Here is a 26,196-nt window from a genome sequence, read left to right as displayed (position 1 = left end):
AAGCAGGAAATTGTCATAACTCTAGCTGTGGCTCAGGAGGAAGAGCATGTCATCCACCAATTTAAAGGTTGATGATTTGATTTCTGGCTCCTCCACTGAACCCCAATTAGCTACTAAGTGTTGTACTGTCATTGTGTGAATGAAGTATGAGTAAGAGAGAAGCATGATATATTGAAGTATAGAAGTGCTGTATTAAAGTGTGAGTGGAAAGGTTAATATCAGCACTTTGTAAAGCACTTTGAGTCATTGTTAAATCTATAAAAGCTCTTTATAAATACAGTTGATTTAATTCAAGTAAATCAGTCCTTAAATCAAGTAATATTGCAAAGGGCAGGGCCTGGCATAACTCTTTAACAATTAGTTCAGTCATCATAAATTTTGGTAGATATCTTCAGTCCATCTTTGGGATGAGGCCTAACTAAGCATTTTGACCAGGATCAATAGGGGTTGCCACAAAGGGGGTCAAGTATTAACCAAAGTCTTACGTGCCATATTGAGCAACTGCATAAGATAGTAGATTTTGATAATTTAACAACATATAAACATGACAACTTACAGTAACTGGATATTGTCATATAATTTTCTCCTCTCCTGTGTGAGAGACTGTGCAAGGTCCTCTTATCTTTGACAGGTCAGCTCACTGTCTCTGGACTATAGTCTAATCATCCTGATTCTAAGGAGCCATTCTATCTGTTTAATGACGACATGATTCTGAGAGTTAAAAACAAAATGCTGACCGAGATAGGGAGACTTTTTTGATCTTTGTACGGACCAAAAATCCCCTCAATATTGAGTTCCTGTAATAAATAAATACTGTCTTCCTGATTCAACTGCATACATTTTTCCATTACAGATATGATGTGCAAAAGGTTCTGTTGTACAGGTTGCCATTGGTAATGATTCATTTCTTCAACCATCATTAATCTAGGTAGACTCAGTCCATCTTTGGGATGAAGGCAACTAAATATTTCAGCCAAACCCATAGGGGTTGCCTCAAACACCAAAAACAGGTACTTTGGAACTTGAAATGTATTACCTTTAATTAACAGTTCCATTTTAGATCAGATCAATTTATCTCTAATAACAGGCATCGACCAAAGGCCTTTAGGATTGCGGGAATCTTCTTAAAAAGCCGACTCTAGACCCAGATATCTTAGCTAATTATAGACCCACATCAAACCTCTGCTTTGTTTCTAAAATCCTTGAAAAATCTGTTGCTAACCAGCTATGTGATTATTTGCATAGGAATAGTTAGCTTGTAGTCTTTCAGCACAGAAACAGCACTGCTGAAGGTTACCAATGACCTTCTCATGGACATGTTTCTATTCTCGTCCTATTAGATCTTAGTGCCGCATTTGATAACACTGATCACAATATTCTATTCTGAACACATTATTGGGATTAAAGGAAAAGCACTAGAATGGTTTAGGTCTTACTTATCTGATAGATTTTAGTTTGTTAACGTTAACAACAAATCTTCCATTCATACAAAAGTTGGTCATGGAGTTCCACAAGGTTCTCTGCTGGGACCGATACTTTTCACTTTATATATACTTCCTTTAGGCAATATTATAAGAAAACACCACATATTATCAATAAGCTCCACCTCTCCTTCTCCCCAAATTTTCTCCTCTCACCAACCAGTAACAGCAGATGTTTCGCCCACAACTTAGTCTGGTTCTGTTAGAGATTTCTTCCTGTTAAAAGGGAGTTTTTTTCTGTTGGGTTTTGGGTTTTCTCAGTAATATTGTGAGGTCTTGACCTTACTTTGTAAAGTGCCTCATGGAGACTTGCAGTAGAGAATCCTAATTGGAATCATGGCAATGATAGCTTTTATCTTCATCATAAATGGTAAATGGACTGTATTTATATGTAGCTTTTCTCGTGTCATTGACCACTCAAAGCACTTTACAGTACAAGTCACATTCACTCAATCACACACATTCATACAGAGCTGCTGTTGACCACACCTTTTCTGTCACATTCATACACATTCATACACTGCTGGAAGAGTCGTCAGAGGCAATTTGGGGTTAAGTGTCTTGCCCTAGGACACATTGGCATGTGGACTGGGGGAAGCTGTGATCGGACCGCCAATTCAGGTTAGTGTATGACCACAGCCACAGCCGCATCTATAGATGACACACGTCCGTTCTGCAGCCAGAGAGACAGTGTTTCATTGCTTTGCAGAGTGTTTGTGTCATTCAGCTCTCTTTGTGTTGCTGGAAACCATCTTTGACAGATGTTGATGTGATTCCTGTGTTTGTAAAAATGGTGAAATCCAGGCTGGTGATAGACTTTTTTTTACAGAGCAGTTCATGACTCTCAGTTTCAGGCTTCCTGTTAAAATTGAGTTGTTGTTTTTCCAGTTGCAAAGTGCTGCTCGTTGTGTGAAATGTTGGGTTTCTCTATAATATTGGAAGGAGTCGATCTTACTATTTAAAAGGGCCTTGAGATATTGTATGTTGTAATTTGGTGCAATACAAATAAGATTTAATTGAATTGAGTTCTCCTACTGAACTCTTTAATTGTTACACCTTTCGTTATCTGACTTGTTTTAGTGAGAGATCAAATAGGTTCAAAAACAAAACTTACTACTGGGAGCACTGAAAAACTCAATGCTGACTTGAATTTAATTTGTAAACACAATGTGTAAAAATCCGAAGTGAGAACATTGGATGGGCTGAATTACATAACTAAATTAATGTAACAACAACAACATGACGTGATAGAGCAAGCAAAAGAAAAAAGGAACGTACCTCGTAAAATCTGATAAAGAAAAACTTTGGCATGATCTGAGCTCAGAGGCTGTGGTGAGACAATGATCTTATGGAGGTCACTTTGCATCAGTTCAGTCACCACGTAGCTGTCCAATTGGAAATTAAGGAAAAACACATCACAAAGCACAACAGCACAATGGCAAAAAACCATAGGAAGATTATACTCTGGGTGGTTGTGGCTCAGGAAGTAAAGCTGGTGATGCACTAATCAGAGGGTGAGCATGTTGAAGTGTCCTGATGCCTTGACTCTCTGATGTAACAAGTAAATTTCCCCAGAGTGGGATGAATAAACTTATTTTATCTTATTTTATCTCTTCTGTTTGTTTTGCCCAAGGTTTGCAGATACTTTATCTATCTCCAGGGTTTATGCCCCCACCCCAGTACAATGGAGGTGATGGGAATTCACTTTGTGGGGCTTACGGTACTGAAAAGAATCTTGATATGAAACTTTTTTTGGAAGATGTTCCCGATGAGTTTTCAAATGCAATTTCCCAATCTGTAAGCAATACAAATAAAATTTTGCCCACACATATTGTATTTTTCTTTTGTACTGTGCTGGTAGCAGAGTTTAAAAGACATATCCAAATATGATTTAATCAAACCAAAACTATCCACAATAAGAGGGAAGTCAATTGTTCATGTCCATATTTTATAAATCTAGTTTCACACTAAGACTGCCTGTGTGTGTGTGTGTGTGTGTGTGTGTGTGTTTGCGTGCATGCAACCCCAAAAGCTCAAACCCTAAAAGGAGGATGTCATCGTGCCGAGGTGATATGACATATTTCATAAGTTCTGTTCTTTTTTACACTGATTCATTGGTGTGATTCATAAGGTGAATGAGATGTTCTATATTTGTTCTGTATCTGCCCTCTGAATAATGTGCTTCATTGTGTAGTGCTGAAGGTAAGGTTGCTTTAGCACCTGGGGCAGCTCATGCATATTTATCCTACTTTAGGCACTTTAGGTTGAAGAGGCACACAGAACCGTTCCAATCCCTGAATAACCCATAATGTCTGTCTAAAGTTTACAATTACTATAATACAATATATCAGTACAGGAATCCTTCAATTCATATTTTAATCAAACAATGGCAAAGGATACATTTCCTCAAAGTAATCGATGTGTGGGGGTTGTAATATGTCCAGAGCAGAGAGCACCTGGGGAGAACGTTAAAGCCATGGTCAGTGTTTTTCTTTCCTTTTTTACATTTTCAAGTTCATTCCAAGTGTCTACATCTGGTTATGTTATCAGAAGATTGTATATTTACATTTGCATTTACAGCTGTAAGTGGTCTCCATATGATGTGACGGGACGTGATTTGCTAACTAGGTTAACTAGCATTGTAGAAATATTCAGTGTCAATTGTAAAACTTGGCATTCTTGAATGCTTTTTGGGTGAATGATTCCAAACTTTACATCAATCCTACACAACTACCTAAGTATGCAGACCTCTGAATTCCAGTTGGGAAGAGGGTTAACAAATATGTTTGCAGCATTTGTTATCATTGCTACATTATGACCTTTATGATAATGAACATAACATTATTATGCTACATTATACATACATTGTACTTACATTTTCATGTTTGAAGAAACACAGCATCTTCAGCTCCCGAAATACCCTCTTACAAGAGACAAGGTTTTGGAAGACATTGGGCATCTTTTTGAGGGCAACTTGCTTTCCATCTCTGGGGTCTGTCACTGACCTGGATGCAGAGGACAAACACTTCATATAACTAATATTCAGTGCCTCTAATGATGAATAACAGTTTTCACATTGTTTATACTGTTGTGCTTTGTTATCAATACGAGCACAATTAACTATTGATGGATATATTTTTTCTATCAAAATTTATTAAAAAAATTAAAAATTTACTATTTAAGTTACCTCTGGGCAACAACCTTCAAAGAAAGGGAAATTAAAGCCAATCGACTGATTCAGTCTCATTTACAATCTACTATCAATCGGGAATTCTGATTCATAATTAAATTAATAATTACCACCAAAATCAACATATTGGTAGTTAGCAGAGGTTGAAGGATTTGGAGTTCTACCGGTCAGAGGTTGGCAATACTCACTCTTGCGCAAATTAAATAGACCAGACCGTATATTTAGAAACATATATTTAAAAGATAACAACAATATTTACTCTAACAATGAGTGTGTGTTCACAGACTAGATGGGCAATTTCTAATGGTGAGGTCAAATTTCAGAGAAGTACAACAAACAAGATGGCGGTAAACAAAGAAACTACTACAAGATAGCGGAATAAAAGTTATCGCTCGACCACATGCTGTACTTTTTTAATAAGGCCATTTGTTGCAGGGCAAAGAGTGTCAGGTAAACAGAGGGTTAGTTACAGGATACTATCATAAAAATAACCTATAAATAACAATAACACCAAGTGAACACATTGAATCTTATCAATACAGTACACTACACCTGTCCTGTCATACCCAACATACTGTAATTAGCATGTTTTTTATTTGAATATTCTGGGTATGTCACATTGTTTGTGTTTTCTCTCTCTCCTGACCCCAGAGCTGCAGGACCCAAACCCGTCGTTATTATTGATAGTAGTATTATTATTATCAGTCTGGTAGAGACTAAAGCGGCGGTTGTACAACTGTCCTCTATCTCTCTTCTCTCCTACTGTCTCTCCTCTCCCCCTCTTTCTGCCCACTTCTCCTCTCTTCCCCATTTCTCTGATGACTGCCACAACTGAGTCCAGTTCTGTCAGAGATTTCTTCCTGTTAAAAGGGAGTTTTTTCTCTCCACCGCCGCCAAGTGCTTTGCTCATTGTGGGATTTGTTGGGTTTTCCCTGTAACATTGTAATATTGACCTCACTATGTAAAGTGCCTTGAGACAATGTATTTTGTGATATGGTGCTATACAAATAAAATTGAATTGAATTGAAATTGAACAGTAACTGCAATAGCGTCTTTACAATGATATCCCCGTCATTCCAGGCCTGTTGACACCAGTATAAAAACGTTGCCTCTCCCTACGTGATGATGTATTCCGTTCGAAGGGGGGTCCCATGTCATAGGGGTAGATTTTCAACCCCTTCCCCTTGTAATTCTGTTTCAAAGGGGAAAAATGAGAAATGGTACTGGACCTTAGTGTCTTAGCCACTGAGTTAAAACCAGACTTTACAGCCTTGGTTGGTCTTCAGGCAGACTCTCGTGTCACTACCTTTAGGAAAGTGCAGCAGTCTGCAGTTGTCAGGCCTGCATGGAGTTGAAGATCTTCAGAGAGCAGTGGTTTTGATAAGGTGAAGGACCATGGAAATCTGATCCCAAATATTGTAGTGGCGAAATAGGTAATAATTTGCCTAGACACTAATTCCCCAGAGATTACAAAGAATTTCTCAGACCTTTGTCGTCACGTTAAGGCAAATTCCACCCTGCAAACACTGGTTTACTACATGTTAGGTTGTAACTGACTGAAAGTTTGTCCACCAGTTTTTTGTTGACATACGTGATGCCGTAAAGGGCCCATATTATGCCCTCTTTTACACAAGTTACATTGGTTTTCAGGTGTGTGCACTACATGTCTTTGCCATTCCATGACAAAACATCTCAAGGATCAAGCCACACAGCACCCTCCTCTTTCTGTATAAACAGCCCTGTGAGACTATGGTCGACTCCAGCGCTTTCCTGCTCACATCTCGCCCCCCTCCCTTCGTGTACCGCAAAGCCCCGCCTCGCTCCTCCCCGGGTCTGCTGCGCAACTACGGTGTGCGCTGCCATGACAACAACCACACGTGACAAGGCACATACACGACGTAGAGACCCGGGGACGTAGACACCCGGCCGGCCGCGAGCTACCTACGCCGACCGGCCGCGAGTCTACCTACGCCGGTCGCGAACTACCTACGCCGACCGGCCGCGAGCCTACCTACGCCGGCCGGCCGCGAGTCTAGCTACGCCGGCCGGAACACTTATATCGTGATACAGTTCACAGTCCCAGCCCTAGAGCACATACGATCTTGAAAACGTACATTTGCCTCATCCGGGGCTTCGCCTCGGACATTTGGAAAGGGTCCGTCTGTCAAAAAGAGATGGGTTGCCAGTCCGGCGTTATGTTGGTCTGTACATCCAACAACAGAGCAAACATTATTATATCTTTTGGCCATGCCCGCGGTCGTCGTCCGCTTGCGGGGAGAAAATTATGGCGTAGACGCGATCTGTTTTTCCGCACCCCAAAGGGGGAGGTGCTGCTCAGGTTGGGGGCGTGGTTGCCCCAGTAGCAGGAGTCAACTTACGTCACTTGACGCCCGGGCTTTGAATGGCTCGTTTACAGACCGTCTGCACGGCCAACCCAAACCATGAATCAACGACTCATTGTTTTCTTTTCATTCTTCGTGGGCTGGCAGACACCCCAGGTAACCAAATATATGTGGAGGCAGGCTGAAAAGGTGCCTGGAGCATAATATGGGCCCTTTAATATATCTTGTGTGCAAGCTTGATCAACAAGTTCTCCAACTCATATAATGAACTATGTCGTACGTGGTAAAGACAACCATATCGACTGTTTCCTAAATTTGTGTCGGTGAAAGAACATAGGCCACAAATACTTTTTTCCGCCTCAGAGCACCGTGGGGCTTTATTTGATTTACCGACGCATGGTTAATGAGCTTGTAAAGGTAAGGTTGATGGTTACGGTGAAATGGCAGAAAATAGGAACAATTACTTTACAGAATATAAGCAAATCCATTTAAATACACAAACTTGACAGACTTACCTATCGCCACCAGGTACATAAGGTCTAAAAGTCTTTTTAGAACGACCACATATGTCATAATATGCTGCTTAAAAAGACCTATCTGGTCATTTTTTTGGTTGAGGACAGTCTCAACTTGTTAGTTGAGCAAGAATTTGAATTGCATGAAGAAAGAGGATATTAAGGCAATGTTGTACCCGGAGTAAAGTGGGTCGATGAACTGGGGCCTAGATGTAATCTCATTAGCCTGAGTGAACTAAGGTCTACTTCTCTTACTAACACACATTTGCTGGTGGGGAGTTAACTTCCCTCCCAAATCTCACCTTTTTAAGAGGCGCATGTTTAAAGGCAGCCACCATTTAACTTGAAGTCTCATGCCCAGTGCCATAATGTTGGCGCCCAAGGTAAGATTTTTGATCTGTGTCCCACTACCACCAGGATGTTTACAGTACATGACAAACCCTACGCACCCCATTATTTGTTCAACACTAATCACCACTTGCAATGCAATAAATTAAACTCTGTAAAACTTTTAAGATGTATAATATACAATAATATAAAATTATAAAAATATGAATGATATATTAATTACGCACATAAATAACTCAAGAAACTTGAGAAATGTTAAGAATAATTTCATACTTTTTCGACTCATTTTGCAGCTGCAACTCAAAGCAGACCTAGACAGTCTTGGATGGTGCATAATAACGTGCATGTGCTGATTACATGCATCACGTCATGATGGCAGACAGTGTTCATCATGACGTCAACTTGTGACTGACAGTTCAGGGGCGCAGTATGCCTATTTTTGTAAACCCTCTCTTTCAAAGGAGAGAGAGTGATGATAGAGGGTGGCGACGTTGAGCAGTTAGATATTGAAGCAGGAGAAAGGCAGCGTGAGTTTGGCAATGATTTCGTGAGTTCCAGGCTTGGGCTGAGTTCCAGGACTGCCTGCTTACACCTGGCACTACTATAACGAGCTTGATCAGGAACAGGTGTGCAGCCCAGCGGGGAACTCAGGAAGACCACGCCCACTTTGTTTGCGGCGCCCCCAATGGATGATGCTACCCTTAGAATTCGCCTATACAGCCTGTGCCAAGGGCCGGTTCTGCTCATGCCCCCCAAATTGATCTCCCCTTTACACACAAACACACGGTTTGTGGTTTAGTGTATGATAGATATTTATTTACAGAAGTGGTGTTAATTGTACATTGATATTGAGAAAGTTAATAGATCCTGTTGTATTTTATAGAGAAGTGTTATTTGTATGCATACTGTGATAAAGGCTCATTGACAGAGTCAGTGCTCGTATTCATACCTCAAGGTAATTCCATAACTGCCAACATCTACCAGATATGTACATTTTGGGTGAGCTCCCTTATTTTTGAGAGTAAATCCACTATTTGGTTATTGGTCCCGGTTCCTGGGTGGTGCCCCGTTGTTATTTGCATTGCTTTATTCATTTTTAATGGCTCATTATTAACAATTAATAACCCTAACCCTTGCTAATAACTACATTTATTCCCATCTCTGCAAAACAGCAATGATTACATTATCCTTTACTGTGTTTTGGTTAAACACCTTTCTTAGCGATTTGTCAGGAATGCAAAGATGAGAGCCTCATGAGTAACACAGCAGATGTACGTAACTAAACACATTATACCCTCTCAGTGCAACCTTCAGTGAACCTTTTCAAATAGGATCAGTCTAGGCACACAGATGGCAGTGGACTAAGATCCCAGGTTTCACCAACACTGTGCTCCAAATACCATCAATAGGCTCACAGTTTCAAACCACAGCAACTTGAAATGAGGACCCAGTAGTCACAGTGCTATAGAATGATACTTAGGATAAATTGAGGGTTTCATGCAGCTTGAAATTACCATAAATTCTTATGTTCTTTTCTCCTAATTTTTTAAAGGAAAAAACTGCTTCTTCTCCCAAGTTGTTGGACTCATTAACACGGCCTGAGTCCCCCCCCCCCCTCAACATCACACACACACACACACACACACACACACACACACAAACACATACACCAACTGGACTATTTCCATCGTGCAATGACATAACATAGAATAGTTTTATTCTTCCCATTGCCTTCTGTTACTATAAAGTATTGCTGCTACTCGCTGTTTGCACATCCTATTGCACTTTATTGTTCTAGTTCTTAGTGATTTTATGTCTTTAATTTCTGTAATTGTCTTTTAACTGTCTAATGTTTGTTTGTTTTTATGCCTCAGGGACCTGCCAGGCAAATTTAGTTATATTGTTGTCTGACCCCTCAATATAATGACAATGAAGCTACTTTGAGGATAATTTTCACTGTTTGACTCTATCACAATAAGTTTGTAAATGCAAACCCAGCATTCCCTCACATGTTTACCTAACTAGTGGGATTTACTTTTTTAAAGCCATAATCCCTTTGGCACAACTAGAGTCATGTCACATTGACAACTCTGTTGCTGCAAGTGTCTCTTTTTACACAAACACAGTTTTGATGTATTTATGTGATTGCTGTTAAGCTACTGTTAATACTCTGCACTACTGAGTTTTAAACACATTACAATAGAAAAGCACAGCAGAAGTGACTGTCAGAAAAATATGTATTATAACTAGCTAAAAAGAACATGCTGATCTTAGAGAGAACAGTCTGTACTCGTATCTTGTATACAGACGTGATCTTTGTATGTCCTGTTGTCTACTATGGAAGCGGAAGCCCCTCAGGGTATGCATGGCCCTGCAATGTGACTCAGGAAACTCATGACCCTGCCATATGACTGTCTGTGTAGACAACTGTTGTTTGTATGACTTTATCTGTAAACAAGTACCACCCAGATATACGTTGTAAAGGGGAACCGCCCATCATGCTTAAATATCCTTGCATCTCCTGTATTCGGCAGACAACCTTGGTACTCAGACACAAGGCTGCTGTATTGACTTGTCCCCTTGCAGCAAGTATATAGTAAATGTTACTACTTGCCTAAAAACCGAATTCAACTTTCTGTGTTCATTTTTTCAGCAGATTATCCTAGCAGTGACTCAAAGGCATCAACAAAATGAGCAAAGCAAAGACGAAAGAAAGGGACAAGATCATTCATCCAAACTTTCAGTCATTGAACGGCCTATCCAGGAACTGGTGCTAGTTCTCCAGAATAATTAGAATGAACATGTTATTCATACAATAGCGCATGTACATTTCACATCAATTATTCATCCAAAGGGGTATCCCATATAATTCATTGCGTAGGACTCATTATAGCAGGATTTGGGGGGGAGTGTAACTGTCGCCAGTCATACGTGTGTCGCCCCTGTTGGGTTCAGGTTGGCCTTGGCGGCATTCAGTAATTTTATTTTCTGATGGTTCCTCTCTTATGATGACTTGTACCCTGGTAATTGCCTGTACCGCTCACCAGGGGGGCATACATTCCGCTCTGGGTCAGCAATCCCCCGTTGCCATGACGACAAGGATATCTGGTCTATATAGCGAGCTCTCCACCTGGCGCCAGAGAAAGGAATCAGCGCAGGGTAAAAAAAAGAGAGCGAAAAGCCATAACAGTTAGAGGATGAGGAAACTTAAACTGTCTATATATATATTTGTTATATAAACAAATAACATTTTGATGTAAAAATAAACTTTGACTAAATATGTCCAGTTTTTCAGCCGTTATAGAGGCTATATAGGCTTTTTGGGCCGGACAATCCATGTGGTACTGCCTGACTGTGTGGAGCTTCACATACGCACAAAGTTCCCGGACGCAGAGGGAAGATACGTGGGGTTCAGACCTGTGCTTGGTTAAACCTCGACACAAATGAGGCTACCACGTCCTGCTTCTCTGGTCTGTCAAACTGGGTTGACAGAGCCGGTGGGATTGGGATTCTCAGCACCTCATCCACAAATGGGGCAGGATCTTTGAAGACATCAAAGATGAGGTCCATCAACTCATCCACATAACCTGTTGTACATAAGAGTGGTATATATATATATATAGATATAGATATATAGTTTGTGATAGAGTTCAATAACACACTGACCCTGCTGCATTGTTGCACATTTCTTTTTCTTTTCAATCAGGTTTATTCATTATAAAGATGTTTTTAAAGAGAACAGCTACTTTTTTATTATTATTATTTCTTTTTCACTCAATGTTTAATGGCTGTTTGCACATTGTATATTTAATTTATCAAATTATTCAATAAAGGTTTTTAAAATTTACGGAAGGTTGCTGCAGTTTTCACTGGTTTTGCTGTGACTTCTCCCTTCTTGGCCTTTGGGAAGTATATCCTGTATTGCGGTTCACCAGCTGATGTTCTTGCTTGGGGACGCCCAGCATTCTCGTTGAAGTGCAGGGCTGCCAAGTAGAGACTTGGGAGGAGAAATAACACTTTAGAAATATGATGGACAGTGCATTTGTATAAATGTGTTGAGACAATGGCGCCTTATTTACCTGCATTACATTCCAAAAAGGGGAAGACCGCATGCTTAGGTGTAAAGCGCAGAATAACACTGTGAAATGACTCCAAAGATAAGGTCTGATAGTGTGGACTCAGCTTTTCTACATCTTTCAGAATCCTCTTATTTGTGATCGCCTTTTCCAGTTTGCAGAAGGCAGGGGTTACTGGAAAAAAAACAAATAATGAATAAGTCTTTACAAAAAAGTAATAAAGAAACTACATGCCTTAGAATTTATGGGGAAAGTTGTTAATGCACTTGCTGTCAACCATTTGCTCCTGTCCCTTGAAGTGTGTTGTGGATGTAAACACTGGGGGAATACAGGGTCTCCATGTTTGTTGATGTCCTGCACATGATTGAGGAGGGAGGTCAACTTTCTCTGGCCCTGATGAAGATGAGGCTGCTGTCCAGTAGAGGTGATTTTTTTATACTGCGAAGCCACTTCTTCAGTTTCTCACAGTCCTTGTTCTGGGAGATCTCAATAAGTTTCTTTGGTAGTACTAACAAAATGAAAATCATTAAAATTCATACAGTACATATGTAATTCAAATTTACCCGCTGGTCGATTTAGCTTTAACTCATACAGTCATAACCACATGCTTTCACTGTACTGCCAAATCTATATTTTCAGTTTAAATTTGGTCAAAAATGTCAGGAAAACAATAGTCTGTGTTAAACTTGTGGAACACGTCATTGATTATGATAATGGGAGAAAATATTGTTTGGACAAAAACTTCTAAAAAATATTGTCTCTAAACTGGTGTCATCAATCGATATAGACTGTTCACATCTACAGATACAACAGATGCAAAATGTTCCTGATGCATTTTCCCTCTGACACACAGAAGACAGTAAAAAATACCTTTCTCCATGTGCCACACATCATAGTAGTGGGTGATGTTGGACTCCTTCAGGAATTTCTGGATCGAGGGTGACGGTATGTGACAATGCTGTCCATAGTCACACCACGCGCCTCCAAGAGAGCAAGGTTTCTCTTCAGACCCTCCTTCTCCATATGATAACTTTCACCAACTTCATTGATCTGATTATAAAAGTAAATGAAGCACATGTAACCTACAATATTTAGTAACATTAATGTAATTTCTGTTTTACAATTTCTTAAAACATAGTGTAGTTCAATTAAATATATATCTTTATCACTCACTTGAACCAGCTGCAGATCAATGATGGTGTTGCTCTTCAGGTCCATCATGGAGTACGTCCCAAACTTGGCAGAATGACCTTCACAAATAAATGTGGAATTATACATAATTTTATATATATATATATATATATATTTATTTATATATATTTATTTAGATGTGTATAATATATTTATTTATATAGTGCCTATTCATAAAAGAAGTTGTCTCAAGACACCTTACAGAGAGCAGGTCTAGACCAAAATATTTCTAATAACAATAATATAATAACAGTAGTTGCAGTGGGGGTCCCGCAGAAACATACACAGACTTTGCAGCTCTGCTCCAGAAGCACCAGTAGGAGCGAGATAGCAAAGAAGTTGAATTTTTAACATGCATTGTCATGATCTGTTGTCTTATGGACCACTTCCCTAAACAAAAACATCATTAAATAGTTTGAATTACGTACCTGGTGAGTCAGCCCTGAGGTCACCACCGAGGATGACATTCTGCTGCTCACTAAGCTGCTCCAATATTCCATCCTGTGCTTTCTTCCATTTGTGCACGATCGCAGGTTCTATGTAATTCCGGGCATGTCTTCTGAAGGTGTCATATTGAAACATCTTTAGACGCATTGCCCGGAAGATCTGAGGTCAGAACAAGATCCGGTATAAGAAATTTGCTATTCTTTTTTTCTCTAATCCCTGGGGGTATAAAATTTCCTCTCAACATTTGAAATAACATTAAGCAACATGATATGCTGTGGTCTATTACTTTACATATGATTGAGTCTTATCCCCTACCTTTTCAAGTTTAAAGAAGGATGCCCCAGTGGCATACACGGCAGCAGAAAGTTGGAGGTTGCCAGCAGGACTGTTTCCAAGAAGAGGCTGGCTATTCCACTTCTTTCGGTACATACATTCCAGACACTTCTGTTCTATGGTGACGAATTTGCCCACTCTACTCGTACGTACTTCTGAAACCCACCGATATATCCGAAACAACTCGAGTAGGCAGCTTTCATAGACATTGTAAGTTGACGTCTTATGAACTGGGTCGGTAGATTCAATTCTATTCAAACAATAAAAATTGGAAACAAACAAATATATAATTCATTACAGCTTATGCTAAAATAATTGGAGGAATCTTAAAAATGTTTGAGCTAAATATTGATTAACTCACGTTACATCTGCTGATACAGTCAAAGCTGTGAAAGAGTTTTCAGGGTCATACGTAGAGTCCTGTGAATCAGGAATCTTCATGGATGAGCTGCCCTCTAAAGGATTGTCCTCTTCCTCCTCCAATTCCAAGCGTGGCCTCTTCACCGGTGTTGATGTCATAAATGGTTTTGACGTGGAGAAGGCAACAGTTGAGGTGCCGACACTGGCACAGGATATTGTCTTCTGCGTTCCTTTGGTTAAAAAATGACAATTTATTTGCCACGCAAAATTGAAAAATGAATAAAATTGCAACATACAGACACACAAATAATGAAAATAATAAAACTCAGGTCAACAAACCTTTACTTCTGAAGTGGGGTTGGAGAGTTGTGATGGAGAGCTGTGTACCAACTGTGTTGGTCTAGGGGGGGGTTCTGTCTGGCAGGCCACATGATGTCTGTCCAGATTTCCTTGTCTAAACACCAAAAACGATAATAATTATGCATTTGTTAGTTTCAAATATCTCAGAAAGAAATAAAACACTGTATACATCTGACAGACAATAATCGTTGCCAACAACATGAGTAAAATAAAGCAAATGTCATGACAAAAATAAATGCTTAGACTGATGTAACACAAATGATGATATTCATGTAAGCGCATCAGTAAGAAAGTTGTTGAATGAAAGAAAGGCAGACTGGAGTGCCGATGGCAAAGCTACAAAAAGTGATTGTGCTAACTGGGGCTAAAGCTAGTATCCAACCTCATCGTTCACGTTCCGCCAAGCCCTCGCCTTCTTCACCCGGTCACGATACAAATAACAACCCGACCGGGCTGCACACACACAGCGACAGTAGTGATCATACATGTTCATGTCTGACGAAGCGCAGCCCGCTGGAGGAGAGTATGGAGCCAGAATTGGGTCATATATACAGCACACAAAGAAATGACTCACGAGCGATGTATGTGATTTCACACGCGCATATATTAACCATCGGGCGCTGCTCGAGGGTTATTTCTGCGCTCATGGTGCACATCTTACACTCGCGCGAGAGGCAGCTCCGCTGCTCGTGGAGCGGTTTGTATGCTCGCGGAGAAAGTTTTTGACACTTTGGGGGCGGAGCCTCTGGACTTTGACTGACAGCTCACATAGGTAGCTAACTACATTAGCTGTGGTGCTATTGGCAGGCTATCCAGAAAATAAGTTCCTGAAGAGTGCTGATAAAATAAATGCTTTGTCTAAGGTTAATCTTACAGCCATTTAACCAACACTCATAGTGTCAACGTTACTGTGGCTTCTCTGGCGACGGCAAGTAACTAAAGCCTGTAACTTCAATGACACACGTAGTGTTTACATCAGAGGACAGGGCTAACTTATGCTACCGCGACTAAACGAACAAGTCACAGACACAGGGAGCAAAGCGAACATGCGGACTTTACATCTTACTTTTCAAAAACTCAACGCATACAAGGACGTGAAGCAAATCCTGGTGGCCAAAGCCAGCGTCGCCCCCGCTAAAGCCCAATAAAGCCGGCCATATTAACAACACATGTATAGTTTACCTGAGTGTTAGCGACTACCGCGACTAAACGAACACACACGAACACACACACACACACACACATAGAGGGCACGCATGGTCTTAAAAAAGTATTTACTCACCTATGTAGCTTCGCCACGGATGGTAGGAGTGGCACCATCTTTCAAAAGAAGTCTTTCGGCCAGTCCAGCGTTGTACTGACCCAGGTTGGAAAAACAGTCCCACGAAAAGTGTTTGGCACAATATATGAAGTAAGTCCACTTAGCTCTTGTGTCCCTTGAGGCTGGGAGTTGATGTACAGACCTATGTTGGTCAGTACATCCTAGAACACCGCAAACGTTACTAACTCTTTTCTGCATTTTGCTAGCGCTCCGTCCGTCGCTTGCAGAGAGGAAACAATGGCGTCTCTGTGCTCCGGTGTCTCCGAGTCCAGGGGTGGAGACTGTCAGGTTGGGGGCGTGGTTACCCCAGGAGCAGCTTCATGTTTCGTAACAGGACGCCCAGGTTGTCACTGGCTCATTCAGAGCCCGTCTGAAGAGTTAAGCCAATCCACTAAAGAACGACTTTGTGTTTCTTTTTCACATTTTGTGGGCAGGCACCCCACATACCCAAAATATGCGCAAAAAGGCTCAAAAAGTGGTTTTAGCATAATATGTCCCCTTTATTTCAAGACCACCACACCCCCTAGTCAAAATACACTCCCGCTGCCCGGGCTGGGAGTGACAACTTGCATGCCTCCATGTTTTCCAGGTATGGAAACATCCATACCTGCAGCGACACATTTAGCAGGCCGATGCCGTTTTAACATTTGCTAGCCAAGTTTGACTTAATTTAAAAAATGTAAATTAACATACAACAACAACAGATATCAACAACGTCATTTCGACTAGTGGTACTTTTATTGTGAGCAATAAGAAGTTTTTTTTGACAAGTTAAAACTCCAATCTTACATTGAGCCAAATTAATTTTTTTCAGGAGCCAAAATATATTGATGTCAGAACAATGTCTAATGTCTCCCTTACCTTTTCTTTCCCCTCTGTATTGTCTGCCTTTGTCTGCCCTCATCCCATAGCGTGCACAATCTATTTTTTGCTCAGTATGTGCCATGTCCAATATGCTTCAATCTTGTCACCATAAATACATAAATGTCCCTAAAAATAAATAACATAAACTATAATGGGCACTTGAAGCTGTTTTTGCATATTGGACAAATGTTTATGTACTTTTAATTCTTGCACATCTTCATGGTTGAATGCTCTTATTTAAAGTCGCATTGGACAAAAGCATCTTCTAATTAAATGTAATGTAATATTTTTCGTTTATGCATTTCTTTTTCTGGCCAACGTTATCCAACTATGGTGAGCAACACTGAACTTATAATTGATACGCCGTCGAACAAAATTACAACCAAATAGCCAAAATAAAACACATATACCACTTCAATGTGATTTTAAACCACCACACATTGACCATAGACTGTATATAAACATGGACTTAGCGTCCGTGACATCACCCATTGGTTTCTGCTGGCCGGTTTTGATGCCCAAAGTGGGTGGTTCCGCAGCGACTCAGCCATCGCCATCTTGCCAGGGCTAGACTCCTCCTTTACCCGGCTAATCCAAATATGGACATAGAGGTGGGCCGAATGCAGACCGGTCACTGAAACGTGCCCACCTATGTCGAAGCTTCCCAGCTAGCTGACGCTAAGGAGCTAAGCTAATAAGCTAGGCTAAATGCTGCATCGGGTCGGTACTGACTGCGGTAACGTGAGCTCTGGTACCAGTCGTCCCAGCCAACGTTACATGTGGTAACACTGGAACTATAAAACAACATTTGAAATAAATACTTGTTACTGAAATTATGTCTTAAAAATTACTTTTTTTATTATTTGTATCATTGGTAGTTTGCACCACTATATTTTGATTCTAATAAATTAAAACAATTAAACATTAACTAAACAGAAGTTAAGTTTGATGGTTAGTGTTCTTGGCATACAGTAAATGTTTAATTAACACTGGCTTGTAGTCTTAGTTATTATTGTCGTTTACTTATTTATTTTGGTCTTAAGGGACATAAACATACACCAAACAAGAAAACAGAAAAACTATAATTCCCCACACCACTGTCGTAAACAGTGCACAGATCAAGTTTTCACACTGACAGAAGTCTGTGGTAGTCCTCCTTACCTGTACTGCTATAGACATTACTGTACCAGATTATCACTTTGAATATGACTGTAAGAAAGGCACTTTATATTTGTTACAAGATGTTTATTACTTTCAGCACATTGGTTGTTCAGTTCACCTGTGATGCTTCCACTAGCTGCACAAAACAAACCAGTACCAGTCGGGGGTGCTTGACTTTACAGTTATATAGTCGGTCTAAAAATAAAGTATTAGAGACTGTCATCTATATTCTGAGATGTAGCTCTTTAGTCCCATTTTATCCTACAGATGTGACATAACAGTGTTGTCAACATAAAACTGTGAGCTACACTCTAAAGTGGACTTCACATTTATTAATTTTCATCCTACAGTCACAATGTGGACGTGGTGATGAGTTTATCCGTCGAGGTGTCCAGAGAGCTGCAAACATTGGCGTGCTGTGTTTGACTGGTGGACTGTGGTAAAAAAAAGCCTTCTTCCACTCTGCACTCCGTGAGGAAGAGCAGCAGCTGATTTCCTCATCATCCACTGTGGTGACGACAACCTGAGGGAGATCAGTAGCATCAGGCTGGTCAACATGAAGACGACCTGCAGCAGACTCACCTCCAGCACCTTGTGAAGGGGACCTGTAACTGCTACAGTTGGCAGTGTCACTGCCATTGAATTTGGCCTTCAGGACACACTTTGTTAAGCCTAAACAGATCCCTGACTTTCATGGACAATGTTGAGTTTATCTTTATGTTCGCCATGGTTGATAAAAAAATACCAACTATAGCTACAACACTTAATACCTCTGCTCTTCCCCTCCCCTACAGTCCCACACTGTATCCCCTTCTCCCACCTCCCTGCAGCTCTGGGCTCATTCTGAGCTCAGCTGTTACCGCTTGCACAGGCCCAGTCTGTATATTAATATGTTCTATAATTTTATTATTTTCCACCTTTTTGTGTTTTGTACTTTCAATAAAAAATATATCTGAGACTTAATCTATAACTTCTGGTTCTGGCTCATAAATTATGTTTATATTTTAACTCTTTTTGTCTTGACTGACTGAATATGTGAAATTTTACATTCAAATCTGACTATTAATTGACAAATAACTCCTACACTACAGATAAAACCGTAAGCAATAAAGAAGAACCGAGTGATTCATTTTTCTTCTTTGCTGTTGGAGACAGAACATGGTCAGCACAGTGGAGTCCTTCAGGCAGGTCCCTCCCTAACAACAATGACAAGACACAAATAAAAAATAGTAAGACACGTTTGTAAATAAAGAGGTTTGTGTGCTTGTGTTCTGTAGATATTCAACCGTATTTGAATGTAGTTTTAGATTTAACAGTGTTCTACCAACACAGTGAATGTACAGTACAGTCTGTATAGAATATTTAATTGTTATCAAAGCGTACGGGCACCGTAGGATCATGTTCTTCTCTCATGTTTCACTTGGGGAAATTGTGACCATTAAGTTATTCACAAACCGTATGTGGACCTGGGGTCAGTGCTGAAGTGATGAGTCAGTTCAGTTCTGCCTCATGTTGAGCTTCCACTGGTCCAGTCTGTCTGGACCATCTGGAGGAAAAACTACACAGACAAACCACGTCACATGCGATCACAAGTCTGTTTCTGCATCCTAATTATCTATTGTGTCGGTTTTAGTAAAAAATATGAATCAAACTTCTTGTGTTCTTATGTTTCATTTTAAGTTACCGTACATGCGCAATAAAAAAACTCCATCACAACCAAAAACACTCTGCATCCTCTACGTTCACGGTATCTTCTGAAACAATGCTGATATGTGACATGAACACTTCTGTTACAAACACCTTAATAAACCTTGACAGTTGCATTAATGTTCCGTTAACATTGCATTGCTCGTAAGGCACATTTAACGTGGTGGACCCTATTTTCCAACCACACGCAGACGCCTGTTAACCGGCTCATGTCGGTGTCGTGTCGTGTTGATCCCGCTCGCCTCGTCAGCAGAGCTGGAGTCTCGCTCGAGGCTAACCCCAGGCTAGCTGGCTGATGAGCGCTTGAGCGAGCTAAGCTAACGAGCCAGCTACCGAGCGCAGACACCGACACCCGCTAATTACTGCAAACACAGAACAACACTATCATTTAACTTACCGAAACAACAGGAGCGCAAGCTTCCTGGACTTCTCTGTTGGGACGATTGACCGCAGAGCAGGCAAATTATTCATCTGGTAGTAGCTTGAAATTTTCTCAGCAAGGCTCCGACACCACGGTGGAGAAGTCTGGTTCACTGACCGGGATTAGCTGCCAGCTGCTAGCTGCCACTGAGCAACGAGCAAACAGCGGCGTCACCTGTCAGTCAAGGTTCCATGCCCCTAATTATGCAGAATTTCAAACCTTAATATAATGTAAATGGGTGAGTTATAAAAAATATTCACCTCCCCACAGCTGTCGCGAAGGGGGGCTTTAGCCATTGGGACCAAAACCGTTTTTTGTTCCAGGCTGTAAACATGTTATATACTGCTGTAAAGTTGGGCATTTTAACATGGGGCTCTATGGGGATTTGCTCCTTTCTGGAGCCAGCCTCAAAATCTGTAGCACATCTCTTAAAGCAGGGGTCGGCAACCTCCAGCTCTTCAGTCCCTCTGTAGGGGATCCCTGTAGCTTTTCTCGCCCTACGCATGTACACACACACTACGTACATACTCCACGCACTGCCCATTCACAACAGGAGTTCCTCCACTTATACATGACTACAGTCCGTCGCCTCTATACCTTCCGCCTGCAGGTAGCTAATCTTGAGTTTCCGACCCCCGGTAAGCTATTGATAAATCCAAAAAAAGAAAAGTATCGGAGGAACATAGAGAGTTTAAATCTGCGTGGACGGATACATTTGCTTTCAATGCCAACGATGCTGGCTTACCTGTGTGCTTGATTTGTGTAGAGAAATTAGCAAATAACAAAAAATGTAGTGTCGAAAGACATTTCCAGAACAAGCACACAGCATTTGCTTAAAAGTACCAAGCTGGAGATGAACTTAAAAGAGCAAATTCAGAACTGCTGCAGAAAGCTGAGCAGCGCAAACATTCTTTCAAGAAGTGGATCAAGTCTCGGAACTCAACTACTTGAGATATGCCTCTCTCTGCAAAGACCGTCAAAGACCATTAAAATGGCAGCAAACATCACCACTTAGCAAATTGAGCACATTAATTCAGCTCCAGCATACTCAATCGCCTGTGAGGAGTCAAGTGATGTAAACCAAATTGAGCAGACAGCCCTGTTATGCAGGAATGTGAACTCTGATGGGCCTCAGGAAGAAATAATTGAGTTGATACCGCCAAAAGGCCAAACACGGGGGGAGGACATTTGTGAGGCTGTGGTGAATTGTTTAAAAGCCAAAGAAATAAACACCAGCCACATGGTGTCAGTGTTTACTGATGGGGCACCTATAATGAGAGGAGCACAGAAGAGGTTTGTGACTTTACTTCAGAAGTTGCTGGATCGAAAGCTGCTGACGTTTCACTGCATCAACAAAATAATGGCAAAGGGGTTAAATCACCGAAAATTCTGTTCATTGTCAGATGAAGGCGACAGCGCATATTCTGATCTCCTGCTGCATAAAGTCCGGTGGCTGTCCAGGCGAGAGGTGCTGAAACGTTTTGCTGCGTGTCTGGAACACGTGAAAAACGGCCTCATCTATCCCGAACTGGAATATCCAGATTGGCTGGAAAAGCTGCACTTCATGGTGGATATGACAGGTCACTTTAACACGATGATTAAAGTCTCCAGGGGGGTACGCTCTCTCACTTCCCCTCCCTGAGGGAGTTCAAAGAAGCGCACAATCAAATAAATTGAGTATTTACAGTGTGCGATCATCGCAATACAAACTGTATTTGGGGAAAGATTCAGTGAGTTCAGAAAGGAAAAAAACACATTATGCTTCCCTGTCACACCACTGGACATCGACCCCCTGCTGAACATGTCCGCATTCGAGGATCTCGAAATGGAACTTGCCGATATAGCTGATGAACACTTATGGGTGTCCAAGTTTATAAGCCTGACAGCTGATCTTGAAGATGTCGGCCGTCATAAGGCCGTTCTCGCTCTGGAGCACAAATGGAGCAACATTGAAAACCTCCCCAAACCAGACAAACTTGTATATGAAACATGGAATGCCATTCCCGACACAAAAGGTATGCATTTGGAGTCCTGTCCATCTTTGGATCCACATCCAAAAAGGAAAGGTTTTCTCAACTATGAACTTCATTAAATCCAAATATCGCTCACGCCTCACAGATGACAGCCTGCAGTCCTGCGTGAAGATTAAAGCCACGTCTTACAGCCCTGATATAGAGAAGCTCTGCAGTGATGTTCAGAAACAGAAATTACATTAAACAGGTGAGAACACTATCATTTAATAGGTTATTATTATTTTTGCAAAAACATATATATTTTAGACCCTGAGATGATGTAGTTGTGTTTTATTTTCAAGCTGGACAGTTGATTGCTGTACATGGTTGAAAAAAAAAACAGAAGAAGATTATTATTCTGTTCTTGTTCATTAAAAATAACAGAACAAAACTTTTTATTTTATTAATTTTCCACAAATAAGACTCAAATAGGCCCGCATAGTTCTGTTTTATTTCAAAGTAGGCCTACACATGCCAGTGGGTTTTTATCTCCTCTTCTTAAGAGTTTGTTGTTTTCCTTTATTGAAATATAACAGTTCAAAACAGCAATAAAATGTCAACAGTTTTCATTTTGTTGTTCTATAATTTCATAAAAGCAACAATTATAGTTGATTTATATATGGTATAACCATATATAAAACTTTATACGCTGTGTAATCTTCATTTTAAGGACGAAATAGGTTTTACGGCTCCAGATGAATTGTATTTGGTAATCCCAGTTACAGATATCTATAATTCATTTGTGACTGGTCGAAATTCATGTAACTGTTATCTACAACGCCACTCTGACTAGTTCAAACTTAATTAAAGATATCTTGAATTGAGGCAAATTAAACTTGAACAATGGCTGGTAAGAATCGAATTGCAGATATTTGAAACACAAATTATGGTCATAATTAAGTTGCAGATATCTGTAATGCATATAGCACTGGATATATGATAATATATATAATGAGAAACCACCCCCAATAAAGCTGTCTAGAACCGGGTCTGTCTCAAACCACACATTATGTTTACATTACAGTGCACCATTATAATCAACAGGCAGCAGGGTTATTGTGTATGAACAGATTAGTAGTTTTCTTTAATGAAAAAGTTAAAGGTGCAGAGATCTGAAAGTTACTTTAATTTGGTCATCACAGTACACATCTCCAGTGTGTTCATTTTTCACTGATGTCAATCATGCTCAATTACTTTATAACAAAGTAACGCAGCAGTTCTAAGTCTATATTCTGGGTCACTAGGCAAACATTATTTTTACTGTCAAAAGCTACACGAAAACTATATAGCCTATGAATTCATGGATGAAACCTGTACAACACTGATCTGGTCTGCTGGGGTTAGTAGTGCACTCACCAGACCACCCCAAACGCCCCATAGCCGATGGGTCTGTCAGGCTCCATGTCCAGCTGCTGTTGCAGGTGATGTGCATGTTGCTGCTGCTGCTGGTGATGATGATGATGGGCTTTGACCACAGCGGTGGCTTGGACCTGGGCAGGAGCCGCCGGTCCAGGCGCTTGTCCGGGTGCAGGAGAGGGGAAGTAGGGCTGCTGCTGACTGGAGTTGAGCATCACAGCCGCAGCGACAGCAGCCGTGGACGTGTGCTGCTGGACCGTGTGCACGGCGGCAGCGGATCCCGGGTGCTGCAGGTGATGATGGTGGTGCATGTGGGGGGGCGGAAGGTGCTGGAGCTGCTGGTGGTGGTGCGGGTGATGGGCAGCCACGGCTGAAGAGCCACCATTGTAAGCGGCCATCATTTTTATAACATTTATAGTCGCAGTGGCGCAAAGAGCCATTCACTGATGCTGAAGTACCTCCTGAAAGGGACGTTGAGGGACACCAGGAAACTTCTCGACCACATGTAGAAACAGATCCTGAGTTCTGAACAATTCAGTGCCCGCTGCTACTTATTTGAAAGAAGATGAACCACAAGTGTGTGGCTCTTTATCATAATCACAATATTCATAATTCCCATCTGCCCAACATGAATGTTCTGCCTGGAACACCTTCAGCCCCTGAATCCATGAACATGAAACACCTGTGTTGTCAAATTGACCCCTCCTCTCCTGACAGCACTCTGTGATCGAAACCCCGTCACATGGGAGGCAGCAGTGCTCCGGTCCAAGTGACAGCTCCTCCGGACAGAGGGGTCCAGGCCACAGACAGCAGGCAGACCCAGGCCTCGGCCGTCCGCTCCACTCACATGTTATCACACCGATCCACCGAGCCGAGAACCAGGAAATGCACCGAGCCGGAGACACACACCAGGCCTCGGAGCATCAGCTGATCCGAGCAGGAGGAGGAGGAACGACGCGCGAACAAAGTTCAATCCTTTCGACGCGGGTGCCAGGACGTGAAGAAGACAGTGGTGATGGACCTGAAAGCTCCGCGCCGGTGAACTCTGCTGTCAGCGACGGAACAGGAACCCGCCCAGTTCGACCACCACGCACCCGCGCCGCTTCGCCTGCCCTGACATGACCGGAGTGTCGCACATCCAGCAGCTGACACGAGCCGAAGAGCCAACATGGTGAAGGAACTGGGAGATTGTACACTACCAACAGCCAATCACCTGCTGCACCGCCCTGACGTCACAGAAATCTCCCTGAGTGTCAGCGCGCGCAGCCAGTGGCTGGAGCCTGCTGCTCCTCCAGCCAATGACATGAGTGATGCGCACATCCAGTCATAGATCTCAAATATGTTCAGGGATAAACACAGCAGGATGTCACTTCCTCAGCCAAATGAAGTGTTTCATTAGACACATTCATGACAACAAACAAATAAATAACTGTTAACTCATGTTTCCAACACTTTGATTTTAAATCTTGGCAGGCGCCGAATCATTTGCAGTGCAACACTCTCCCAAGGATAATCTACCCATTGTCATTACAGTGCTTGAAGTGGAAAAAGATAAGTGCGGACACAGAAAATGATCAAGTATTACATTGTAAATTTCTACTGTGAATAAAAGAAAATATTAGTGATGTCCACAACATACATTTATCTAAATGTATTTCTTGACTGACTTGTGTATTTACATTATTACCAAATGTTTCCAACAACGTTGAAACTCAGAGAAATCTGTCATTTTGTTCAAGCTAACAGTCCATCATTGTTTCCCACAGGATTGTGAGAGACTATGGTGGGTGGACGTCAGACCCTGTACGGGGGTCAGGGGTCAGGGGTCTGGCTCCCCCAGAAGAAAATGTTGTACATTTTAAAGTTAAATCAATCAATCTGGTGTTGTGCATCAATAGGGACTAATTTGGTTATCACAATGTTTATGCAAATAACACAAAACAACTTATCTTCAAAATATGAAAGCATTTATTAACTTTAGCAATATCAATGTACAATCAATACTACATTTATCAACAAATGTCTATCATATGCTAAGCTACCAATCATATCATATTAAAAGACAACAAGCATTCATATGAAAAGACAACTAGCAAGAGTCTGTGTGTGTGTGTGCGTGTGTGTGTGTGTGTGTGTTTGTGTGTGTGTGTGTGTGTGTGTGTGTGTGTGAACATTTTGAGTGAACACCCTTAATTTTGAGAATTAATGGACTATTTGGTTATAGGTCCTGGTTTCCAGGTGGTGTCCTGTTGCTATTAACATTAATTAATAAGCCTTATTGATTTTAATAATTAATAATTCTTTGACAATTAGGAATTATTGCTGATAACCAAATTAGCCCAAACCCATGCACAACAAATGGAGCCCCTGTGTTAAGCTTTGAAAAAATCATTGCCATATGTACATGCAAAATTACCCAATATTAATAATCTTTTCTTTTTTTATGCTTGTCTTGCGACTTGCCAAGCAGACACATAGTGTAATTTGAGGTTCACTTTCCATGTATAATATGTGGTTAGTATGGCTGTCCTTTATTCTGTCTCTCTTTAACAATGAACAATACCTGTAAGGCCCACTGTTGTAATTTTGCAACATCACTTTTAGCTCTCCTAAAAATATATCTGTTAGTGGTTTTTTTTCCAAAGGACTACATTAACATAGTCAATGATTCCTTTTTGTTTAACCTCAAAATGTTATTGTGCTATTGGGTG

At 41.1% G+C, this 26,196-nt stretch overlaps 2 protein-coding genes across 2 annotated transcripts in view; both read right to left on the bottom strand.

Annotated features, from left to right (window-relative positions):
• Positions 1-24,669, bottom strand: part of nlk2 (nemo-like kinase, type 2) — a 51,996-nt gene extending 27,327 nt beyond the window's left edge. The window contains exons 1-4 of the mRNA XM_035622824.2: positions 23,486-24,669; positions 4,357-4,486; positions 3,882-3,937; positions 2,760-2,866 (exon numbers count right to left, since the gene is read on the bottom strand). Coding sequence (XP_035478717.1) covers positions 2,760-2,866; positions 3,882-3,937; positions 4,357-4,486; positions 23,486-23,925 — 733 coding nt within the window. The 5' untranslated portion in view covers positions 23,926-24,669. The remainder of the gene's footprint in view (positions 1-2,759; positions 2,867-3,881; positions 3,938-4,356; positions 4,487-23,485) is intronic.
• On the bottom strand, positions 11,588-17,614 carry LOC118299263. The gene is made up of 8 exons (XM_035622842.2): positions 14,623-17,614; positions 14,285-14,513; positions 13,906-14,173; positions 13,572-13,749; positions 13,126-13,202; positions 12,823-13,002; positions 11,956-12,460; positions 11,588-11,873 (listed from the first exon to the last, which is right to left on the bottom strand). The coding sequence occupies exons 2-6, from the start codon at positions 14,440-14,442 to the stop codon at positions 12,871-12,873; spliced, it is 813 nt and encodes a 270-aa protein (XP_035478735.2). The 5' UTR covers positions 14,443-14,513; positions 14,623-17,614; the 3' UTR covers positions 11,588-11,873; positions 11,956-12,460; positions 12,823-12,870.
• Positions 24,670-26,196: the final 1,527 nt, after the last annotated feature.

Source organism: Scophthalmus maximus, chromosome 11, assembly GCF_022379125.1.
Source record: "Scophthalmus maximus strain ysfricsl-2021 chromosome 11, ASM2237912v1, whole genome shotgun sequence".
NCBI classification, from domain to species: Eukaryota; Metazoa; Chordata; class Actinopteri; order Pleuronectiformes; family Scophthalmidae; genus Scophthalmus; species Scophthalmus maximus.
Note: the sequence above shows the minus strand (reverse complement) of the source record. Positions and strands in the feature narration are given on the sequence as shown.